The 22697-nt window shown below is 33.3% G+C and overlaps 4 protein-coding genes across 5 annotated transcripts; 1 reads left to right on the top strand and 3 right to left on the bottom strand.

Annotated features, from left to right (window-relative positions):
* Positions 1–1861: 1861 nt before the first annotated feature.
* On the bottom strand, positions 1862–5692 carry LOC136986519 (uncharacterized). Its single transcript, XM_067284070.1, has 3 exons — positions 5489–5692; positions 3963–4146; positions 1862–2592 (listed from the first exon to the last, which is right to left on the bottom strand). Exons 1-3 carry the CDS (start codon positions 5690–5692, stop codon positions 1907–1909), a joined length of 1074 nt encoding a protein of 357 aa, XP_067140171.1. The 3' UTR covers positions 1862–1906.
* Positions 5693–9343: 3651 nt separating this feature from the next.
* LOC136986518 (zinc finger BED domain-containing protein 5-like) lies at positions 9344–10372 on the top strand. The gene has a single exon (XM_067284069.1). The coding sequence runs from the start codon at positions 9344–9346 to the stop codon at positions 10370–10372; it is 1029 nt and encodes a 342-aa protein (XP_067140170.1).
* A 5709-nt stretch (positions 10373–16081) lies between these two features.
* Positions 16082–19570, bottom strand: LOC136986590 (zinc finger MYM-type protein 5-like). 2 transcript variants are annotated; one of them, XM_067284176.1, is made up of 3 exons: positions 19317–19570; positions 17424–18607; positions 16082–16504 (listed from the first exon to the last, which is right to left on the bottom strand). In XM_067284176.1, the coding sequence occupies exon 2, from the start codon at positions 18592–18594 to the stop codon at positions 17647–17649; it is 948 nt and encodes a 315-aa protein (XP_067140277.1). In that variant the 5' UTR covers positions 18595–18607; positions 19317–19570; the 3' UTR covers positions 16082–16504; positions 17424–17646. The 2 variants fall into 2 exon arrangements, with proteins under 2 accessions (XP_067140277.1, XP_067140276.1); XM_067284175.1 differs by lacking the exon at positions 19317–19570 and having other exon boundaries at positions 17424–18734.
* On the bottom strand, positions 16500–17379 carry LOC136986517 (uncharacterized). The gene is made up of 3 exons (XM_067284068.1): positions 17215–17379; positions 16881–17159; positions 16500–16760 (listed from the first exon to the last, which is right to left on the bottom strand). Exons 1-3 carry the CDS (start codon positions 17377–17379, stop codon positions 16500–16502), a joined length of 705 nt encoding a protein of 234 aa, XP_067140169.1.
* Positions 19571–22697: the final 3127 nt, after the last annotated feature.

The raw sequence follows: 22697 nt of genomic DNA, 5'->3' as shown, positions 1-22697 counted from the left end.
AAACTGTGGTTCGGCATCTTGGAAAAACCATACTTTTCTACAGGGATGGAGAAAACAATCGGCGGAAACAATAAATAGACTCCGGACTCCCATAAAAAAATTCGATTCCTCTACTCCCGACTCTGACTCTCCATCCCTGCTTATCTGTCTAATACCTAGTTATAACTAAGTATTATTGATAAATCACACACCTTACCACTGGGGTATTTAAATTTCTTTACTAAACGTTTTTCGGCTCTATTTATAAGCTCTTGTCAGGTAAATTGTGTTCGAATTCGAAACATCCAACATTTCTTTACAAATTCAAGAGGGGAGGGATATCTTAAATACACTTTCCAGAACTGTAGTAGTAATTACCAGATTTTACTAACGAGGGTGCTAGTGTTCAGATTTATTGAGGAGCTAGATGAACCAAAAATTATGAAGTTTGACAGGGATGTTAAAATACACAGGGCGCAAATTTTGGTGGTTAAGGGTTAAGGAGGTGGGGAGAGAGGGAAATCTTGTGTTGTATCTAGAGTTGTATCGGACTTAATGGATATGACCATTTTACTCGTTATTGGCATTTACACTTTTTTTTAAAAAAACAAAACTTATGTCTAGCTTAAAAGTTAATCCTTTTGACTTTATATAATTAATTAATAATACAAAAATATTTTAAATAAAATCCCATAACAGATGTCGCTAACCACAAATTTAATTCTTAGATAATGAGTCTTAGTGTTTTAAAGATAATGTATTCCTTTAAGGCTTTTATTATTCTTTAAATTATACGCGTTTAAACCAGAGCTGTTATCTGCAGGAAATTTCCGGTATTGCGAAAAATTCGGCTCCTTTGCCGGTACTGAGGAATTGGTGTGTATTTGCAAATATTTTATGAAATAAAGGGAAAAACTTATTTTTAAAAATAAAAATAGAGAAAACACTGTAAAATCGTTAAAAAAACGTCATTTTCTTAGGTATTGTACGTAATGGAATAATTTACATATTTGTGGAGAGCAGAACACCAACAGGTGCATCTATCCGATGCGATGATCGTTACAATATGGGGGGAACGTTACGAGAGAAGCCACACGACTGTCGAAAAAAGAGGGAAAAGACGAATTCCACATATTTTAGGATTTACATGAATTTCTGCAAATTTCTATACATGGCAAAAATTGGAGAAATTTGCAGCCCGCGAAGAGAATATTGTGAAGGTGTAGTGGCAACACCGTTTTCATCTGTGATCTGTCAGGCACCTCACTACCTTACCTGTTGGCCCGGCCTGGTCTTCATTAAAAGGCTCTCTTTGTAAACATAGTTTGATAGCCGAAATAAGATGGCAGTTTGCTGCTCTGGGACCTGGAATCAGATCCGAATTGGCCAAAAATTCAGGAATTTTTCAGGAGTGGTCGATCCGAATATGTCGCCCTGTCCCTTAATACCCAGCCACTCCACTGTGGGCCTTGTTGAAATCATAATGGGCTTACTAAAAGAATTCCTCTTAGTGTTTGCACAGAGCTCATATTTGGTTCTGTGGAATATGACATTGCAACACACGGGAGTCTCCTGGAAAGATATTCAACAGGAACCTGGTTCCTATTTGGATGTTACACACGTGAAGAATACCCAGTTGTTGAGGTGCGAACTCACGAGAAGTAATGTTCAGTTGTTTTAGCCACTCTGCCACTGGTGGGCACTTGGGCGAAGAGAGAAAAAATATTAGTAAAATTGAATAAAAATTATTTTATTAAATGATATTTAAATAATTTGAATTACATATATATTTTATACAGTTTTAATGTCAATTGATCTTTAATAAATACACAGAATGATTTGAATAAAAGTTAAATGTAATATACGGGACATACATTTTTTTTAAAACAAAGTACCTTACAATTGCATTTAATAACTTAATTATAATTTATGCAATCCACAATAAAACAATTGTTGCAATATGTGATGAATCTTCTATACATTCTTCTATAGTACTTGTGTTTTTACAAATATTCGGAATGTGTTCCACACAGAAATACATGCCGCTACTATAATAGAAAATTGGAATGTTGGAAAATTCTTTACTAAAAATCTCAACGTCGACAAATTTTGATCGATCGTTGCACCAATTTATGTACCATTGGTTGAAATATAACATAATACAATTGTTCCAAGCAATGTTGTATTGCTTCAATTCTGTAACTTTCATTTGTTGTAGTGTATGATCTCTAGGCACCTTAACTGATAATGCGTGTACCATCCTTCCCGAAAACACAATACATCTGTATGTTCGAGGTAAACCATAACCTGATATACCGCTTACTGCGCATTGTGGTATAACTTTCTTGAAGGTGTCCTCCAGTCTTCCATCTACGATCCATAGGACGCATTTCGTTGCTTCTTTTGAAATATCTGTCAATTCTGTAAACCACGTGGGACCCGGTTTCAGCTTCTCATTGATTTCATCTTTTGAAAACACGAAACGACTTATTTTCAGTCCGGGAAGTCGAGGAAAAACAGCGATCCATATTGGTAACAGATTTCGTGGAGAATGTGTAAGAAGTTTAATGAGCCTTTGAGAATATCGCCGGTCGTTTATATGATTATTTTTACCTGTAAAACGTTACGTTTTTATATTAAATTTGTTAAATTTCTCTTACATCCTCACTAGTAGCTTAATGATTTTATCTACCTACACATTTTCGGCATTTCTAAGAAGTTTAACAATATTTTAGGTTGCAGTTTCGTGCCCGACCAACGGACTGGCTACGTGAAGTTTTCTTACTTTCTTTCACGTGTGTAAGATCTAAATAGAGACCAGTTTTCCGTAGAAAGTCCTCTCTGGAGGTATCATCGCTTGGCAAATCGACTTCTAAGTGTTTGTTGTTTTATTCCATTAATGCGATAATCGTATATGAGGAGTCCTTGGATTCACAGATTTTTCAAAGTCAACAGAATGATTTGCAAATATTTTGACTATATATGAAGTGTTTGTTCATGATTTGCATTGTTACTGATTAATTGAAGGAAACGGAGGTGAGATAGTGACAAATTACATTTTTGGTCAAATTGAAATAATCGTCCCAGCTGTACGTAAACTAAGCAGGCTTCAATATTCAATATGGAGATACGTCAGTCAACGAGGATAAGGATTCTGGTTATCAACCACCAAGCACTGATGTTTCAACCACAGAGAAGTGAAACTGAGGTTAGTGTTGCTTGGTTTCGTCCTAAAATTTGACCTATGTTTCGTCAACATACGAACACTTCTAACAAATGAAATTAATTTTCTATTATAATTGAAGTAACGCGTAATTGTTTTGCTAAAGTTATAAGTTGATATTCATATTATTTTACATATTGTAATAGATGATGCCCATGATTTTGTTTGTTTTTTATTTAATTGCGAATACTGTAATATTTTCAAATTAAATTTACGAATAAATGCTGAAAAACACATTAATCATGTTGCATGTTACTTATTCTATAGGGTAAAAATACAGCCAAGCTAGAAAATGTTGATACAGTGTCTCTGAAAAGACTTCAATGCAAGGAACGTGTGTCATAATTCTTCGTAATTATTGGAAGTACCTCATTCGGGAAACCTGAATTAATAACAAAGAAGTTGCGAATATATATGTGGTTATTAAATGTGATTTGGCGATTTGACCCATCTTTCAAAAGTATCGTATTCGCTCGAAACAGTGGCAATGAGCTTGACAGATTTTTGCCACAATCCCTCTCAAATGATCCAATCTATAACAATGCAAATAAAATGTTTTTCGCGGAACGCCTTCCGGGAAGAACATTCTATAGAACACTGGCCCCTATTTGGGTATTAGACACGTAAAAAATCGGAACATTCCACGTATCCAGCTGCCGGTGAGACGCAAACCCACGACTCGCATTCAATTAAACATCAATAATATGCCCACCATTGATCACTGATGGACATTTTGCTAATGTTTCAATAAGATACTTACGACATTGAGCATCCAACCGCGATAAAAGTCGTCTTGTCTTAGTTTTATCGCTTCTTTCCCTGATTTGCCACCAATGTCCATTATATCCTGTCAAGAAGTTAGTGTTGCCATTTCGTGTTTTGAAGTAGCGAACAACATATTCTGGATAGAAGTTCGTGATTGCAATTATCTGACGTGGTAAGGCCTACATATGAAAAAGAAACAAATATTCCACTTAAGAGTGTAATTAATGTAGTGTAATTAATCGACCACCAGGCATTCCTTCATCCTTTTATTTACTATTCAGTCGATACGCGTTGGTTAACACGTTTCGGGCTCAATATTGCCCCACTTCAGACAACTAATTTTTTTTTTAACACACAATTTATAAATGACATCAAATACATTCAAACGATACAGATAGCTTACAAACATACCTATAAATCACAATCGTTCGGAATGGACTACATTTGATGTTTACAGAATAGGTATATAACTAGTACAAATAATTATTCTTATCTATATTTGAAAAAAAAAAATTAAAAACCGGAATTACAGTGCTAATATTACATCACGTTAATTGACAAAATCCATAGAAACAATTTACAAACATACGTTTTTGTATCTATTTTTTTGGAACCCACCTAATTGACGCACTTGAGGAGTGGGTGAGCCAACCAGTACAGAATATTGTTCCTATCTATGAAGAAGGTTTTTTAAACCAGTTATTATACTATGCTATGTATACAAATCTGTTTTTGTACAGTACCTGCTTTTGCATTTCCATACAAGTGTTCATAATGTCCGTTCATATCCCTTCAAAGGTAATGGGACGTGAAAGCAAGTTTTACGTTTCTAATTCTATCATTTTCAGAAATTCACAATGAGTTAAAACATAACGATAAGCCTCTTATAATTAAGATGAGAAACCTATTTTTTCTCGTTGGTAAAATTTGATAAAACCTTTAAAGCTCTCAAAGCACAAAACAGCTGTATTCTTACGTATGTTTCTTTATATTAGCGAGGTTGAGGCCGAAGTTTTAAGCGCGAAAACGTGTACGTCAGACGTTCAGCGCCGCTTTCCTGTAAGCCTAGAAGTTTGACAATGGCGTTTGGAATGTCGAGCATGACGCCACTGACTTTCCAAACGCCATTGTCGAAACTTCTAGACTTACAGTAAAGCGGCGCTGAACGTCTGACGTACACGTTTTCGCGTTTAAAACTTCGGTCTCAAACTCGCTATTGTCTTTTTTGCTTACATTGTGCAGTATCGTGCTAATTTGCATATTCTCACGTAGTGAGATGGCAGAACCACAACTAGATATTTGGAAGATTGATTATCATTTTTTGATGGCATTTGTATTTCTTTTTGTGTTGATTGTCTGTTTTTGAGTCTAGAAGATAGTTTTTCATATTTCGGTGGATGAAGGCATACCTGGTGGTTTGATAATTCCAACATTACAATATCGAAAAATACAGAAAACCTGTGTAAACCGGCAGGTTTACACAGGTTTTGCTGTTTATTCTCATCTTAAAGTATATCTTACCTCAACTGCAATCCTTATCCTTCGTCTCAGTATGGATTCTCCTATTTCCTTCCAGAATGAGCAAACTTGCATGCAATTCTCTACTTCGGAATTATCGAGAGTTGTGAATATACGAATCATTATTTCGCATATGAAGGCAATATTCAAATTTTGCTTCGAACGGCTTTTACACACTAATTCACACTTCTTTTCTGGTTCATCCATTATCAAAACGTCTATTTTCTACAATATTTATTTTGTAATTAACAATATATCTTCGTGAATCAATAGAAGTGAAAGTTTTCAATGAAAATAACGTAGTAAATCATACATTTTGCATGACTGTACAGAAAGATATTAGTATTGTACGAGGTATAGATTAAAATCCAGAGTTCAAACACCAGATTTTAGTAAATTAAATAATAAAACTATTAATATTTTACCATTGGAGTATCTTTCCTAATTTAGAAAACATTTTTATTTAATTATAATTAGTAACAGACCTATGCCCTGTTGCAAGCTTTTTAAATTTCAAATTTTAACAAGATATACTAGCTATAAGCAGATTTGATTCGATAAAGTTACTTGTAATCAGTAACATGCTGCAATTATTAAAAGTCTTGTAGATTTGAAAATTTGTGGAATTCGGCTTTAATGTGAGCATAAGTCTAATTTACCTGACAAGTCAGAAGTTTGGAGTATGAGATGCTTCAAATTGGATCTTTTTAACGACTCATACAATATATATACGTATTAGTATAAAAGACAAAATGGTTCGTAAGTCAGTTAACTATGTTTCTTGTCTATTGAACAAAAATGATGTAATATTAAAGAATTTTTGGTTAATGTAACCCTTCGTGCCAAGATGGCGGCTCGTCTCTGATTCCAGCAAGGAAACAGTGGGACGCACGTTCTAACCTAACCTAACCGAATTTTTGAAGACGTTAAGAACCGTACACTAATTGACTTTTAAGCACAAATTTATGCAAAATAACTGAACTGGTGTGTTTGTACAACGTCATTAAGATAGTTAAAATTAGCAGGAAAAAAAATTAAATTAATTTCACACGCAAATTACTTTAATAGTCTCCACTGTCGACTGTTTACAAGTGTAGTCCGAATGAATGTAATCGAATTTTTAGTATGATGTAACTTATGTCAAATTATATTTATTGCGTATTATTTAGCCATTTTACTAAGTCATATTTAATAGTTTTTACCAAAAACAGTGTCCGAATATACCCAGAAAGACTCGTCTAGTACGTTACATTGTTATAAACACCACATAAGCACGAAAAGACAATTCTCTACGTTCGATAGGTCAATCATTTGAATGTAAAAATCACTAAAAATAAATAAGCATATACCTGCAGATTAAAAATAAATGCTTTGTGAATGTTTCTTATTAATTCATAAACTTAAACAAAATTTTAAAAATATAAATCAACTATTTTTCTTTTCGTAATCACCAAATAAAAAAAGCCGAATTTATGTAAATTTATACAAATTTCACAAATAATATTTTTAATGATTTTCAATTTATAAAATATTTTTTATACAGGTTGTGACAAATGAAAGAGGAATATTTGCAGGTCTTACTGACCTTAAATGCATTCGATGTGCTCTTCACGTCTGGCACCACAGGCAATACTGCCATTCTGGCCAATCTCTCTCAAGCGCATAGATTAAGGCCCCAGTAGCTACATCCAACTAAACAACAGATCCACCAACGAAATTTTAACGATTCGCTGGGGCCGGGTTAGCCGAAGCGCCCTCACGTGAGTTTTCAGAACATCGTGGCCTAAGGGGCCATCCATAAATTACGTAAGGTATTTTGGGGGTCATGGATTTCTTACGATTTCTTACTCAGGGGTAGGGAGTAATAGATGTCGTCTTACGTAATATTCTTCGACAATAGATATCTTATGTTGCTTCTGACTAATTTTTATTATCATAATATATATAGTGATAGAATTATCGTCGTTAACGAGCAGTTTTACCTTTGTTATTTCATATATTTATTTATTATTTATTATTATTGTTAAGTTATCAGGAACATGTCAGATGCGAGGCGAGAGAGTAGACACGTGGCCGGATGGCATCGAGAAATGTCACGTGACACACTTCGTACGCGTCCGCTGTTCAATCCCCTTAACGCCTATTGACGTCTATAGACGTCCAGACCCGAGATAATTCGTACAAGTTACATATAGTTACAAAAAAACGGTACTTTTGGCCCCGAAACATTTTTTTTTTTTTGATTTTTCGAATGTTTTGTCTCCAAATTTTTTGAAAAATTATTACTTGCGCGAAAAAATTTTATTGCGATTTTAATTAACCTTTAATGACGCGCGATTAACGCTTAATTGTTTTTTTATGGGATTTTTTTTATGGAACTTCATTCATCCTACTAAAGTTCTAGTGCCCGGATTTTACTTCGGTAAAGTTATTTAAAGCTATTTTCTGATGTCAGAAACAACATCCAATAGTTTTTTAATTTTTTTAATTAATAGATTTTATTATATATACGTTTAATTAAGTTGGGGGGTCGGAAATTTCAATTAAAATCGTAATTTTAAAAAAATATTTAGAAATATACCGCCATCTAGTATTCACCCTACTTTTTACTCTTCTCCTCCTGAGAGTTTCATGAGAATGTCCCGTGAAATACGACACCAGCTGTTCTGGAGGTCATCCAGCTGTGTAAACAATGACTCATCGGTGTCAGATTTCGCGGAAAGGCGAGACAAGGGAAATTGTACTTTGAAGCCGTTTTTCAAAATTAACACATATCTTTCGTTCGTTTTTGTTTTTATTACAGTAGAGCAGTGATTCCCAACCGGTGGTTCGCGAACCCCTGGGGGTTCGCAGTGTTTGCAGAGGGGGTTCGCGAAAATAATATTGTAATGGCGGATTTTTTAAAACGCCATTAAAATCAAAAACAAAAAAAAAAACAAAAACGCAAAAATTAAAGAACACACCCACTGTAAAACAGATTGTTCGCTGCCTGTTTGTTAAGAAATCTATAATAAATTTTAATATTTTCATTTCTTTTTTCATTATTTGTTTTTCAAAATTACTTCATCAATATCAAATTATATCAACAATTTTATACATTATAATTTATTCCTCTTATTCAAGTAATCAAATACTATTCTCTTTTTATTACAAACATTTATTTATATTTAAAACATTTTATCAATGTGATTAGTATCATGTTCTGCTTTATATTTGAAATCATTGCAGCAGTTTTCCCTTCTATGTAATATTTTTTTTTTACAATACAATTGGAAATAAATATCAAATTAAGGCAGTTTACTACAGATTTTAGAATTAGATACTTGTTCACAACCGGAAACTGGGAGAGTAGTGTTGTATTAACCGACGTTCACACATAGGCTTAGCACTTGTAAAGCTTGAGTGATAGTGATACTGTGACTGTCAAGTTCTCGTGTAAATGATTTAATAATTATTAATTTAATTATTATTATAGCTTATTTTTATTATGGATCGATGGTTAAAAACGGGTCGTTTAGAAACGAGACATGATAATCGAGATGATAGTACTGAAAGCTGTAGTAAGGTACAGTTTCACCAGGCGAAAAACAAAGGAAATGATGATAGAAAAGGGAAAAAGCAGACTATCTACAATTGGGTTTTCATTTTACTGGGGATGAGTCGGAACCTAAACCGCTTTGTGTTATATGTAACGAAGTTCTTGCCAACAGCAGTTTAAAACCATCACTTCTTCGTAGACATATTGAAACAAAACATCCGACACACAAAGATAAACCTCTTGAATATTTCAAAAGAAAATTAGCAGATATCAAAAAGTGTAGCCTTTCTTCTTTCTTGACTTCAAACGAAGATAGTAAAATGGCCCTTGAAGCATCATTTCGAGTAAGTTATAGAATTGCAAGATCTGGACAAGCGCATACAATAGCAGAAAATTTAATTGGACCATGTGCGAAAGATATCGCCAAATGTATTCTTGAGGAAAAGGCAGCAAAGAAAATTGAGCTAGTTCCCTTATCAAACAACACGGTGTCGCGTAGAATTAATGACTTGGCTAATTATGTGGAGAACGAACTTCTAAAAAGAATAAAATTGAATTATTTTGCAATTCAACTTGACGAATCGACGGATGTAACAAATGCCGCAGTCTTACTTGTCTACGTTAGATATCTTTTTACGAATATTGTTCAAGAAGATGTACTATTTGCAAAACCTTTGAAAACCTACACAACTGGAGAAGCGATTTTCGATATGATCAATGGGTATTTTGAAAAGAATGGAATAAGCTGGTCTTATTGTGTGGGTGTGTGTACAGATGGTGCAAAATCAATGACAGGAAAATTTTCTGGTTTTGTGGCACGGGTGAAGGAGATCAACGAGAAAATTCAATGGACTCCTTGTTGTATTCATAGACAAGCTTTAGTATGTAAGCGTATTCCTGCAGAGTTATCTACTACTTTAAGTGATGCTGTAAAAATTGTGAACTTTATAAAATCGCGTGCTACAAATTGCCGTCTATTCCGTACGCTTTGTGAGGATTTTGGAAGTTTCCACGTTTCTTTACTACTTCACACAGAAGTTAGATGGCTTTCCCGTGGTAAAGTTTTGACGCGTTTATTTGAATTGAAGTCTGAAGTTCAAGCATTTTTTATTGATCATCCGTTTCATTTGTCTTCTTGTATATCCGATGTTCTTTGGCTGCAAAAGCTTGCGTATTTAGCTGACATTTTTTGTAAACTGAATGAATTAAGTATGTCTTTACAAGGCGAGAGTGTCACCATTTTCAGTGTACATGAGAGAATTGAGGCTATGTTGAAAAAGATCAATTTTTGGATTCAATGCCTGCAGATGAATGAGTATGGATGTTTCTATTCTGTCAGCACTTTTTAATCAGAAAATTCAATTAAACTTGACGAAAACATTAAAAGGAGTATATGTGAACATCTGAACTATCTTCGATTAACTTTCGATGACTATTTTCCCAACAGATGCAATATATCCATCTCAAACAACTGGATACGTAATCCACTTCAAGGAAATGTAAGTTCAGAAACCTCTCTAAATATACTGGAAAAAGAAAAACTCAGAGTTATCTTGTGGCAGTTCTCTAGAAGCAATTTTTAAAGATCAATCTTTAATTGACTTCTGGCTCAGTATACAAAATGAATATCCGGTTCTGTCAAAAAAAGCCATTGAAGATCTATTACCATTTTGCACAACATATCTATGCGTGAAAGGATTTTCAACATATACTTATCTGAAAGATAAATACAGAAACAGGTTAAATGCAGAACCTGATCTAAGACTGAAATTGTCAGATATTAAGCCTAACTTTGAATTGCTTTGTTCTATCAAACAGCCACAAATATCCCATTAAGAGTTTTTCCAAATGTAAAACATAAGAATCAGTTTGTTAAATTTATCTTGTTTTCAACTTTTATAGCCATCATTTTAGTCTTATTAATGTTTTATTTAAATGTTTCACGATTAATATAATCAATTATTCTGCAATATGTAAAATATATATTTTATCAAATGTTATTGCTTTTTTTACCTGTCATTAACGACTACATAGGGGGTTCGTCAAATTTTTTCGGACCTTTCTTTTGGTTCGCGAGGAAAAAAAGGTTGGGAAACACTGCAGTAGAGAGTCGTTAATCGGAACCCCGGTAATCGGAACGATTTTCAGTCGGACTGTGTCCTGCTGAATCGAACGTTTTTGATACTAGATTTACTTCTAAAGTATAATTTTCATGTTTTTATATTCTTCAATATATTTATTTTGTTTGTAAAAAATGCAAAAATAATTTTTAACGATACGATAACCTCGATTATTGTTATAAAAATTTTCGTTAGGCTTAAAATCGACGAAAATTCAACACGATGCGACACGCAACGGAGAAAAATTTGAAGATCGGACAGGTTAATATATTTTTTCGTACATAATCGGTAATCGGAACAAATCACTAATCTGAACAACCCCAGTCCCCAATTGATTCCGATTTTCGACTCTCTACTGTATTTTTAATTATTAATTTCAATTTAATTGTCGGAACGTAGTGACGACTAATACTTGACTTCGTGCATTCCTTGTCCGCAGAATAACTCTGGAATGAGTTGTCCGATCTTGATGAAATTTTCTACGACTCATCATCACTCTAGGATGAAATGATTAAAATTTCAACTTTCAAAAATGATCCGTTCTTGTAGAACTGGATATAGGTGTTTTTCTTCAGTATGGATCATTTTTTAAAGTTGAAATTTTAATCAGTTAATCCTTGAGAGAATGTGAGTCGTCGTGGGAAATTTCATCAACATCGGACAAGTCATTCTAGAGTTATAATGTTGACAAGGAATGCATGAAGTCAAGTGTTAGTCGCTTCCTGCATGCACGTGTAGAAGCGCCATCTGGTGGTCGGAAAATATGACAAGCATTAAAACGGTAATTTTGGAAGGTAAATGTTGTCGCTAACTGGACACACAACAAATATAAAGAATCTTTATAGAATAATAAGTTTAAACAAGTCTTCTTTTTAAAACGTGGAGCAGCAGCGATCAATATTGATGGCTTTACGATCCATTCTCTCCTTCGTCTTCCTATCGTTAGTACGAAATTTCGATCTCTAAATGGAGAAGCTGCGCAGAGATTCCAAATTGAGATGAAGTCGCTCAAATTCATCATCATCGATGAAATGTCAATGATTGGTGCAAGAATGCTTTACATGATCGAGAGAAGATTGAGAGAGATAAACCCCGAGAAATATATGGATCACCCGAGAAAATGTTATGTGTTTTCTGAATGACTATTAAATATACCTTCTTTTTAAAAAATAATAATTAAAAACTCATATTCCCTTAAACTGCATAATTACCCCAACAGAAAAAGTTAAAATAAAGGGAAGTGCAAGTTAAGAAAAAGCATTAAATTGATGGAAATTTAACACGACCCATACTGGAGATTGCACTTCGTCTAATGTTCCGCTCCGCGACGAAACAAGCTTAAGCAATGGCGTCCTCGAACGGTGAACACTTGGTAAGTATTCCTACATGATTTTGTTTATAGAATATTTTATATAAATCGTTCCCCAAAAATTATACGTGTTTTGGAAATATTCGAGTCAAATTAGTCTAGAATCGATTAATTTTATGGAAGAAAAACCTTTCAAACTGTTGTACCTCTTTAACTACACAAGTGCCGAAAATTCTGTTTGGGAAATTTCTATAATTTATGTCTCGATTTTAAATAAAATTAAGAGAGAGAATGGTGCATTAGCTAAACATAATTATCATTGATTTTAACCTATAAAAGTAAACAAATGGTTTTTCTAAAATCAAGATGAATTTCATTACTCACCACGTGTTAGACCCAACGTTTTCCAACCACGTTGTCTTTTGATATTCTTGACCCTGTGGCGATAGCTCTGATCGTAATTCCAAAGGTCGCCACTAGGTGGAACACTGAACCCAACAAACTGGCAACCTGACCTTCGACCTTTCTCGGCTTGTGACCTCACTTTTGATTCGGACCTCGCTGTGTACACGCGTGTTTTCCATTCTACGTCCGACTTGTATAATCGCGCCATATATCGTATATGTAATAAATTTAAGTTTTTGTATGTAGTCTTGCTTTACATATCGTAAGTAATTAAGTACAAGCAGCGCTACAAACTGGTGACCCGAACGTGATATATGATTTATGGTGCCCACTATCCGAAGAAGGACTCTACGGTACGACATGAAAACTCAATCCATTTGCGTCGGACATCCATCTTTTTTGAAATTGTGTAATTGTTCATCTAGACCAGTGTTTCCCAAAGTGTGGTACGCGTACCCCCAGGGGTACGGGAAGAGTTTAGTGGAGGTACACGCTGCACCGTGCTTCGGCTGTTCCTGGTGCAACAAGCAGTTTACTTTTTTTCGATTACGAACATAGAAAAATAATAAAAACTTCGTTACTTCTTAGCGGTTTCGCCGGGTGCTGTGATTCTGTGTATTTCTCCATCTTATGGCCAAGACAACAGTGTCACACAAAAACCTCCACACATTGAATTGTTACAATGTGCGCGTGTGTATTTTTAGCTTTTCTGCGATTTTTCTAACAGGAAAGGTTTGTTATGTGCTTTAGTATTAATAAAAAGCTAAAATTGCCGAATAAACCAATTTTTCTGTAGCTAGTTACTACAACTAACAATTCTTAACAGAGACTTACTTTGACAGTGCTTCTAGAAAGACGAAAATGAGACCTAAAGTCCATATCGCTATATCTAGGAACAATATTTTCTACATAGTCTTCTATTTTGGCTTTTTCGATTTTTCAAGTGCAGCAGCATATAGAAATGGAATATCCTCGTTATCTTTGGTTTTTGATTTAAAGTACAGTAGAGCGTCGATAAGTGGAATCAATTGGGGACTGGGGTCCTTCCAGTTAATGATTTGTTCCAGTTTCCGACTTTGTACGAAAAAAATACATTAACCTGTCCGATGTTCAAATTTTCCTCCGTTGCGTATCGCTTCCTGTTGAATTTTTCTCCGTTGCGTGTCGCTTTGCGTTGAATTTTCGTCGATTTTAAGCCTAACGAAAATTTTTATAATAATCATCGAGGCTATCGTATCGTTAAAAATTATTTCTGCATTTTGTACAAACAAAATAAATATATTGAAGAATATAAAAACATGAAAATTATACTTTAGAAGTAAATTTAGTATCAAAAACATTCGATTCAGCACGACACAGTCCGACTGAAAATCGTTCCACTTTCCGGCCATTCCACTTACCGACGTTCCACTTATCGACGCTCTACTGTATATGCAATTTTTTTTACGAGGGGTACTCGGCATTAAGAAAATTATACAAAGGGTACACAGATGTCAAAAGTTTGGGAAACACTGATCTAGACTAAAGTGGCTAGAAAATAGTGTCGAAATCGAGCTTATTTTCTGTCCCTCTATTGGAGGTTGCCGCTAGAGGCGCTGCTGTCAATCGTTGTGCTACGTTGGCTGTATCATCCTATGTTTATATTGGTTTTAAGTTGGATTTTTAGTAGTAAAAGAATTTAGATCGATAATAAATCATATCACAAGCAATCAATTATTATATAGTATCATTTTATTAACATTTATACATAAAGGAATTAGATTTTATTAATGCTAATTAAGATTTTTTTTAAATCAAATAGCCTATACTGAATTGTCTATTTTTACATTACAACTGTTGAGTACTGTACAAACAAGTATTATTTAGAGTACAAGAGTATTCTACTCTTGTTATTACCAACAAGGTTTATTTATATTTACTAAAAAATATAGAATTTATCCTACTTTTAATAATAAAATGTAACTTTTATATGGCTTTGTGAACGTGTTCCACTGTGAGGGCTTAGCATTTGCCTAATAAGTTCTATTCTATCAGTTACATAATACTGTATACTGTTCATACAGTATTATGTGACAGTATAAAGCAATATTAAAATTACGATTAAATTCTACACAGTATATAAAATATAAAGGCAGAATGTTACTTTATTTTTCCAATATAAAATTACAAAATTAAGTATGTAACAAATAAATAATTATTAGCCTACTGCCAAGTATCCACACACAATAACTAAACTTATTAATGTGCAGCTGTTTCTCAAAATGGTACAAAATTCATGTTACTACTCATACATTGAATAAAAACTTGAAAAATTTCTCTTAAAAAATTTACAGATTAATAGGCATGTAGATTTCTCACCCTTTTCAAGAAAAAGAAAGGAATTAAAAATTACAGTGGAGTAAAATCTATAAATTAAAAATACACAAGTCAGTGAAATTAAAATTAGGTCAGAAACTTGGATGAAATCATTTATTGTTAGCTATCATACTGCAACTGCAGAATTAGGCTATGTGATTCGTCTCTGTTTTAGGTAGAATTTTTGTTTTCTATTGTATTCTTTAGATTTATTTAGACCCTTTATGAGAAAATGTAATCTAGTAAGTAAGTAAAATTTTACAATATATTTAGTGACAATTTCTCTGTGTTCACTGCAGCCAACTAAATTGATACGTTTCATTGAAATTAAATCATTCAAAACATCTTGTACAAAATTCTTGTGCAGTTCTCTTACACTAAATGAAAAAGTATAATTATCTTCTAGTTTCATCATTAAGACCTGCAGTTATTTGGTGGGATATGATAGACCATCTTTATCAAATTTCCTTGTAAATTCTGCTAGTGCATTTTCAGAGTTAGGAACATCAGACTCAAGCAATATGTTAAAACAATTGCTGCAAAGAAGAAATTGGTGAAATATTTTCAAATTGAACACCCTTGATATATACTTTGCATGAAAATACATCTTCATACTGGTCAAAAGTTATTAACTTTAGTGCATTTAGACTAGCATGATTATCCTCTAACCAGAGCCGTAACTAGTCATTCCTGTGCCCTGTGCAAGAATTTGCATTTAGGCCCCTTAATTTATTTGGTTTGGGAAAATAATAAAACAAATACAGTACAATAGATTTTTAATAAGATTTATTTTAATTGAACTTTTCTGGCTTTCATTTCAGCAAATTCATTAATTACATCATCATAATTAATATTTTTAACGATATTATATTCTATTGAAATAATAGAAATATTGGATAATCGTTCCTGTCCGATAGTTGATCTTAAATAATTTTTTATTAATTTTAACTTGCTAAAACTTCTGTCGCAGGAAACAATAGAAACGGGAAGAGTTAGAAATATTCGAAGAGCGACATTGATATTTGGGTAAGACTCAATTAAGCCAAAATCATGAAGAGCCTGTAGAATATTAAGCGGAGATGCAGTTTCTATATTTTGTATAAGAGTCGTTACGTCAAACTTAAAACTTTCAATTTCACTTGTGAATTCGTACTTTTTTAAATCTTTGCTATATTTAATAGCAAGATCTGCAGCCGATTTTTTTAAATCAGCAACACTCATGTATTGTAAAGATGAGCCATAGAGAAAGCAAAAATCGTCACAGATAGTTTTCATTTTTTGATAACGTCAATCTGTTTGAGACAAAAGAGTGTCAAAAACACTGTAAATTTGTATTTTAAATAATTTTTCGGGTGTCAAGTTACTTCCTTCATCTGGTGTTTCATCTATTTCCATTATTTTAACTCTTTTTTTTCGTTTATTAAAAAATCCCTTTTCTATACCCATTTCTTTAGCCAAATTTTGTACTTCCTGGAAATTTTGTTTAAAACCTGTATCTCGAAGCCCTTGTAATGTACTACGTAATCCAGCAATTAATTTTGTTCCACACTATTGACAAATCTTTCTGTTGTAATGCTTTATTTGTTCGATCATTGCATTGTAGAATTTTATTCTATATAGAAAGAGTACAGATAAATTTATAAATAATTTGAAAATCAAACTTTTTGCATTAGACACAGCTTCTGGATTTGAAAAATCGTTTGCAATCGTTTGCAGTCCTTTCATTACTTCAGGTAATTGTAAATACAACGCCTTTATTGCATTGGCCTTTGATGACCATCTTGTATCAGAAAAACTTTTAAGTGATAATTTTAGGCACTTCATTAAAATGTTCCAACATGTTGTTGAGGACGAGAAAAAATTAAATAATCTCTGCACAGTACCAAAAAAAGTAATCATTCCTGGAGTTGTAGATGCAGCGTGGACACCAGCTAAATTTAGATTGAGCTGCACAAGGTACAAATATTGCTAAATTATTAATTTCCAAAATACGTGCACTTACTCCTTTATATTTGCCAGCCATATTGGCACCATTGTCAAATCCTTGCCCCCTGCAATCCTGAATATCCAATTTATCAACTTCTAGTTTATTTAAAATTTCAGTAGATAAACCTTCTCCCGTTTTTTCATGTGACTGAATAAAGTTGATGAAGCTTTCTTCAATCATTACCTTTCCGTTACAGTCAACAGGGACATATCTTATCATCTGACTCATTTGTTCTTTTCTTGAAACATCAGGGGTGCAGTCGAATACAATGGTATAATACTTTGCTTTCTTAATTCTGCGTATGATTTCATTTCTAGTTTTGTCCCCAACTAATTTTATTATTTCATTTTGAATAGTGGGTGAGAAATAAGAAACTGAACCTTTTTTATGTTTTTCGATATGTTCCTTTAAAGTACTATTATAATGGCTAGCAAATTCAATCAAATTTTAAAAAATGCCACAATTTGGATCTCCAATAATTTCATTTGAACCTCTAAGAGCAATATTATTTTTGGCACAGAATAGAATAGCATCCAATATTATTTTTAATATTTCACGCCATATCATTTTTTCCTTGTTAATTGAATTAACTACATAATCATTAATTGCATTTCCTAATTTTATATTTTTCTCCATTACTTTCCACTTCACATATGAATTTCGGTGCTCCGGAGAATTTTCGTGTAAGGGAATAACCGGATGAAGATGCCTCCAATCATGAAATCCTTTTTGTGGGTCTGAAAGATTATGTAATTTGTGTCCAAAAAGCATGCAAGGGAAGCAAAATACAGCATTTTGATTAATGGAATATAAAATCCACTTTCTTTTAACAATTTCTCCATTAATTTGTTTAACATAAAACCAGTCTTTTGTAAATTTTCGCCCTGAATCGTCTGCTTTCAACGTGTTAAAGTTAATGTTGTCGCCTTGATGCGGACCATGTGTGACAAGGGAATATATTAATTTATTTGTAATAGTAGGCCAGGAATGGGGATCGTTGTAATTTAGCAGTGTTTCTTCTGGAACAGGAGAGCACATATTTTGTACAGTATTATCAATTTGTGAGGCAGTACTTTGTGTCGGCTCGTCCTCTTTTGAATTATTATGGGGCAACTGAAGTAAAATATCTTGTGAAGTAGTAGATTTTACTTCTTGAAGTGGCTCCTTGTTTTTGCTTCTCTGAGAATTGTCGTTCATTGAAGGGGTAGATGTCAAATGTAGTGTTGTATCATCAGCTTGTGAAGCAGTAGTAGGTTTAACCTCTTCCGCACTACCTCCGTTCTCTGGTGTTTCTGTACTTAGCCATTTAACAAATTGTTGCGACATTGACTTGCATTCTTCTAATTTTCGTTTCCTTATATTTCTCTTCTGTGCACCCGACAGTTGCTTAGACATTTTTAAACTAGAACTAAACAAAAATATTATTTTTAACGTGTTGCCTGTACAAGTACAAAACTGTTAGTATACAGTTTAAAGTATCTTATAACTATTATTTACAGAGTGAATGCAAGCACGTGACGAAATATCGTTTGCTTGGACGCTCTCGTATCCCATATTCCCATGTTTTTTCCAACCAAACATTTTATAGAGAATATTGGGTTGGCCCATAAGTTCTGGCATTTTTTTAAGTTTTGGTTTCCACAAAAATAAACAAGAAATGAACAACAAATCAATCAATAATAAACAATAATTTAGGCAGAATAATTAACCAATCATGGGCAGCCATCCTCGATAACGACTAAGTAAAAACGATAGTGCACTCAACACGCGACAGTATTGTACGTTCAAGCTGAACATTGTAAAGGTAAAACATCTCCTTTTAATTGTATCTTAGAAATTTTTAAATGATCTTAGTTCTTAATATAATTTTAATTCTCATAATAGGATTATGAATCAACTAGCCGGTAGGCCCGGCGTTGCTCGGGCAAAATTAACGATAGTGAAGATTAAGATTATTACATTATAGTCAACCTTACCCGTTTTCACAGAATGCAAGAATTGGGTCCCCCTGTTTTCAGACTAATTAGAGACTAATGAGACTAATCAGACTAATGTATGTCTGTTATGAAATCTTAATATTAATCAAATAATGTTAATATTATTATTTGCATTCTTACCTGTTTTCACAAACACAAGTATAGTGACTACGTTGCTGTATTCACACTGTAACCTAATTGTAGATAACCCGATTTGAATTACGGGTTCTGCCCCGCCGATTCATCACACAGAACTCGAACAATCAAAAATCGTAACACAAAAACAACTTTAATCTTTAATCTCGCTTTCAAACTCCACCACTTCACTACTGCTTCCTCTCTCTCCCGATCTTCTACCTACTCTCCTGTCCCTTTTTTCCGCTTTTTCTCCCTTCCTTTTTATAACCCTTTACAACTGCATGTAAATAGATTGCACCTGGACCGACAAAACCGCAGTTGAGGGAGGATGAGGAGTTCCAATATCACTACACTAACCTAAGTTAGGCAAGTTAACATAGGCACGTTGAAAATATCAGTCAGTTCTGCTATTCCTTCGAATGTTCATGTTGTCAATAAAAGTCGCTGATTTCGCCACAGATATTTTGAAAAGTCGCTACTTTCTCGCTACTCAATAAACCAGTTATTAATTTATATTTTGATGTTGAAAAGAGTTTGCAAGGGTAGCAGTAAACACTTTTGCTTCTTTCTGAAAATAGCCAATTTCTCTTTTCCGTAATTTTATTTGATTTCTTTCTGTAAAAATGATCATAAGAAAGTCTTTTGTAATACACTTCATCTCTGTCTTTATATACTGATTTCAAATTCTCTATATTCCCAATATTTTTTCTTTGTTTTAAGAATATGATTAATAATAGCATCTGTTAATTAATTTTGTTAGCTATAAAGCTATATCATTTATTACTTCCATGTCTATATCGAAGCGTTTTTCTGGACTATTTCTATCTTCTGCATTTTCGCAATCCCTTTTTTCAGTAGCATTTTAAAGACCTTGAAGGTCCCTTCGGGGCTCTACGCGGCCGCATAGTTCGCCTTACCGCTTAATCCGCCGTTGAGGTATGCACCACATATGTGTATCACTGTAAAGCAAAAAATGATATCAGAATTTCTGCACGCCTTTTACAACCTTGAGACTAAGATTTTATTCGAGAGTTACCACGTTTTCAATTTAGCAATTAAAAAAATCTCCAGGCAGATTTACTTTTGTTACAAAATGTTACCTTTACAGATTTCTAGCTCTGCACACTGCAGAAAAATCTAAAAATACGGTTTTGTATATCGTAATAATATTAGTTGTTGCCAGAGAACGCTATAAAGTAGAGAAAAATCTGTAAATTTGAAAACTATATACATAAATTTAAATTTCTCAAAAAATAAATTAAAAAATTTTAAAAGTCGCTACTTTTGGCTGATTTGTCTGCGGTTGCCGCTACATCACTACGTCCCTCTAAAAGTTGCTACGGTTGGGAACACTGGTGAGCAAACATCTAGGGCCTAAGTAAGGCAAAATGTAATCGCCAAACCGTGCTGTAAAAAGGCGGAAAAATTTAAAATTTAAAAATGTAATTTCTTGTGAACAGCAGTTTGGGCCCCCCTTCTACGTGGGCTCTGTGCAGGTGCACCTGTTGCACCTGCCTAGTTACGGCTCTGGTGTTAGACACGTGATCAGCTGTTGGTCAGGTGCAAATTCCTGATCAACTACCGGTGTTCGGTAGTTTTATCCGGTATTTATCCCCTATTAAATATAAATCATCAGAATAAAGATTGATGAAGGATGTCAGAAGAGACTCAGAGTTTAGAGTTCAGGCTTCGAATATGCATAAAATAATGCATTTTGGGCATATATATATATACGCCCAAAATGCATTATTTATTATATCATGTTGTATAGTATATATATATATATATATATATATATACAACATGATATAATAGTGATATAGATTAAAATTTCTTCCAGTAAGTGGTGAAAAATCATTATTTTATTGGTTTTGTTTATATATTTTCTTTTACATACGGCTCTGTTTTGTGCCATATGTTGCCTGTGTTTAATTATTTTTTAAAATTATTGAAAAGATAACGTTCCCCAACAGAAAATGACAGTAACACGAAACGTGATTAGAAAATTTTCTAATTAGTGTCTTTTTTTATCACCAGATGGCGAAACGCTATTACTCTTCCTCCAGATCATATATAAAGTCTCTTCGATTGGTTGGTCTAGTGCACATTTTTACGTAAATTTGACGTCATTCTTTAGAATTTCTCGTTATAAAACTGAAGTAATGATGTCAAATTGACGTAAAATTGTACAACCAATCGATTCAGTCTCTAACTTCTACAATCTGGAGATGCGTAAGAATTGTCTATGTATTCCCCCCAGCTTTTTTCTATATAATTTTCATTTTGCTTGTTTTAAATTCTTAAAATATATTTATTTATATAATACTTTCAATTTAAAAATATGCACGTAACGCAACATTTATTCTCAATGAATTTTTATCAATATTAGAGTAACAGTCTGTCCATAAATCACGTAACATAGATGTGGGTGGTTATCCAGGTAATGGTTACAAAGTGATGGGAGACGTCTACAAAAGCGTTACTTAATGCTAAGGTCTCAACTTTGTCAATCTGAAGTGTTGCATAGTGAACATTACTGTTTATGTCACCGCTTTGTACGTTATAAATGTAATTAATAAAATAACGTAACGTTCGATACCCCGTGTTTTGTATTATTCCATAGTACGGTTCAAAGGATTGATGATATGCGTTACATAGTTTTATGCATGAATACGTTACAGAAGTAGGGTGATAGTTGAAAAGTATAAAATAGCATTACGTAATTTATGGACAATCTCTAAATTACTAAAATAAAAGACTTCTGTTAGATATAGAAATGTCATTTAATAAACTTTGTTTCTTCTATAGGCCCTATATTACACGTATAAACATTAAATAACTGATAAAAAAAAAAGCATTACTGAACAGGAAGTGTTTATTGGCTCGACTGTTTATTTCAAGTAAGGTTCATTAATTGTTATATTCATTTAAAAAATGTTCGTAAAATTTTTAGTCTGTGGTTTGCGATAATCATATTTTATAATATATTTTATTATAATAGTCTATAGGAAGAGCTATTAACTTTATGCACAACTTATGTATTATGATTATTTTAGTCGAAAATTCAAGATCGAAAAATGAAAATTATATCACTAGATTTGTAAACTGAATTAATGATATCGTACATGATGTTATGGGGGACTAGCAGTTTGGCTCGAGCCCCAGAAACAATGGCATTCCAAAATGTGAAAAAAAAATTATATGAAAGTGATTGAAAACAGTTCATTTGTAATTTTCCAACACTTTATCTCCTCACTCTGGGAGTCTCAGTGGCGCACCAAGGGCTCTGGTACCAATAAAGAAAAAGGGGGAAAAATTAGAAAATTTTTCATAATTCTAATTAAAATTAATTTTTGTATTTAGCCTATATTTTGTCTTGTCTTC

The sequence above is a fragment of the Centruroides vittatus genome, unplaced genomic scaffold (genome assembly GCF_030686945.1).
Source record: "Centruroides vittatus isolate TY-2023 unplaced genomic scaffold, ASM3068694v2 scaffold_1152, whole genome shotgun sequence".
Lineage (NCBI taxonomy): Eukaryota > Metazoa > Arthropoda > Arachnida > Scorpiones > Buthidae > Centruroides > Centruroides vittatus.
The sequence above is the reverse complement of the archived record's forward strand: the minus strand, read 5'-3'. Positions and strand labels throughout refer to the sequence as shown.

Excerpts from the sequence above, each read along its gene's own strand:
- LOC136986519 (XM_067284070.1), bottom strand. The coding sequence starts at position 5,692 with ATGGATGAACCAGAAAAGAAGTGTGAATTAGTGTGTAAAAGCCGTTCG. Across the intron at positions 4,147-5,488 it reads GGATAAGGATTGCAGTTGAG|GCCTTACCACGTCAGATAAT; the intron begins GTAAGATATACT and ends TTTCATATGTAG. Across the intron at positions 2,593-3,962 it reads GCGGTTGGATGCTCAATGTC|GTAAAAATAATCATATAAAC; the intron begins GTAAGTATCTTA and ends AACGTTTTACAG.
- LOC136986518 (XM_067284069.1), top strand. The coding sequence starts at position 9,344 with ATGGCCCTTGAAGCATCATTTCGAGTAAGTTATAGAATTGCAAGATCT.
- LOC136986517 (XM_067284068.1), bottom strand. The coding sequence starts at position 17,379 with ATGATTGAAGAAAGCTTCATCAACTTTATTCAGTCACATGAAAAAACG. Across the intron at positions 17,160-17,214 it reads TGGCTGGCAAATATAAAGGA|CTCAATCTAAATTTAGCTGG; the intron begins GTAAGTGCACGT and ends TACCTTGTGCAG. Across the intron at positions 16,761-16,880 it reads ATCCAGAAGCTGTGTCTAAT|TGTGGAACAAAATTAATTGC; the intron begins GCAAAAAGTTTG and ends ATTTGTCAATAG.
- LOC136986590 (XM_067284176.1), bottom strand. The coding sequence starts at position 18,594 with ATGTCTAAGCAACTGTCGGGTGCACAGAAGAGAAATATAAGGAAACGA.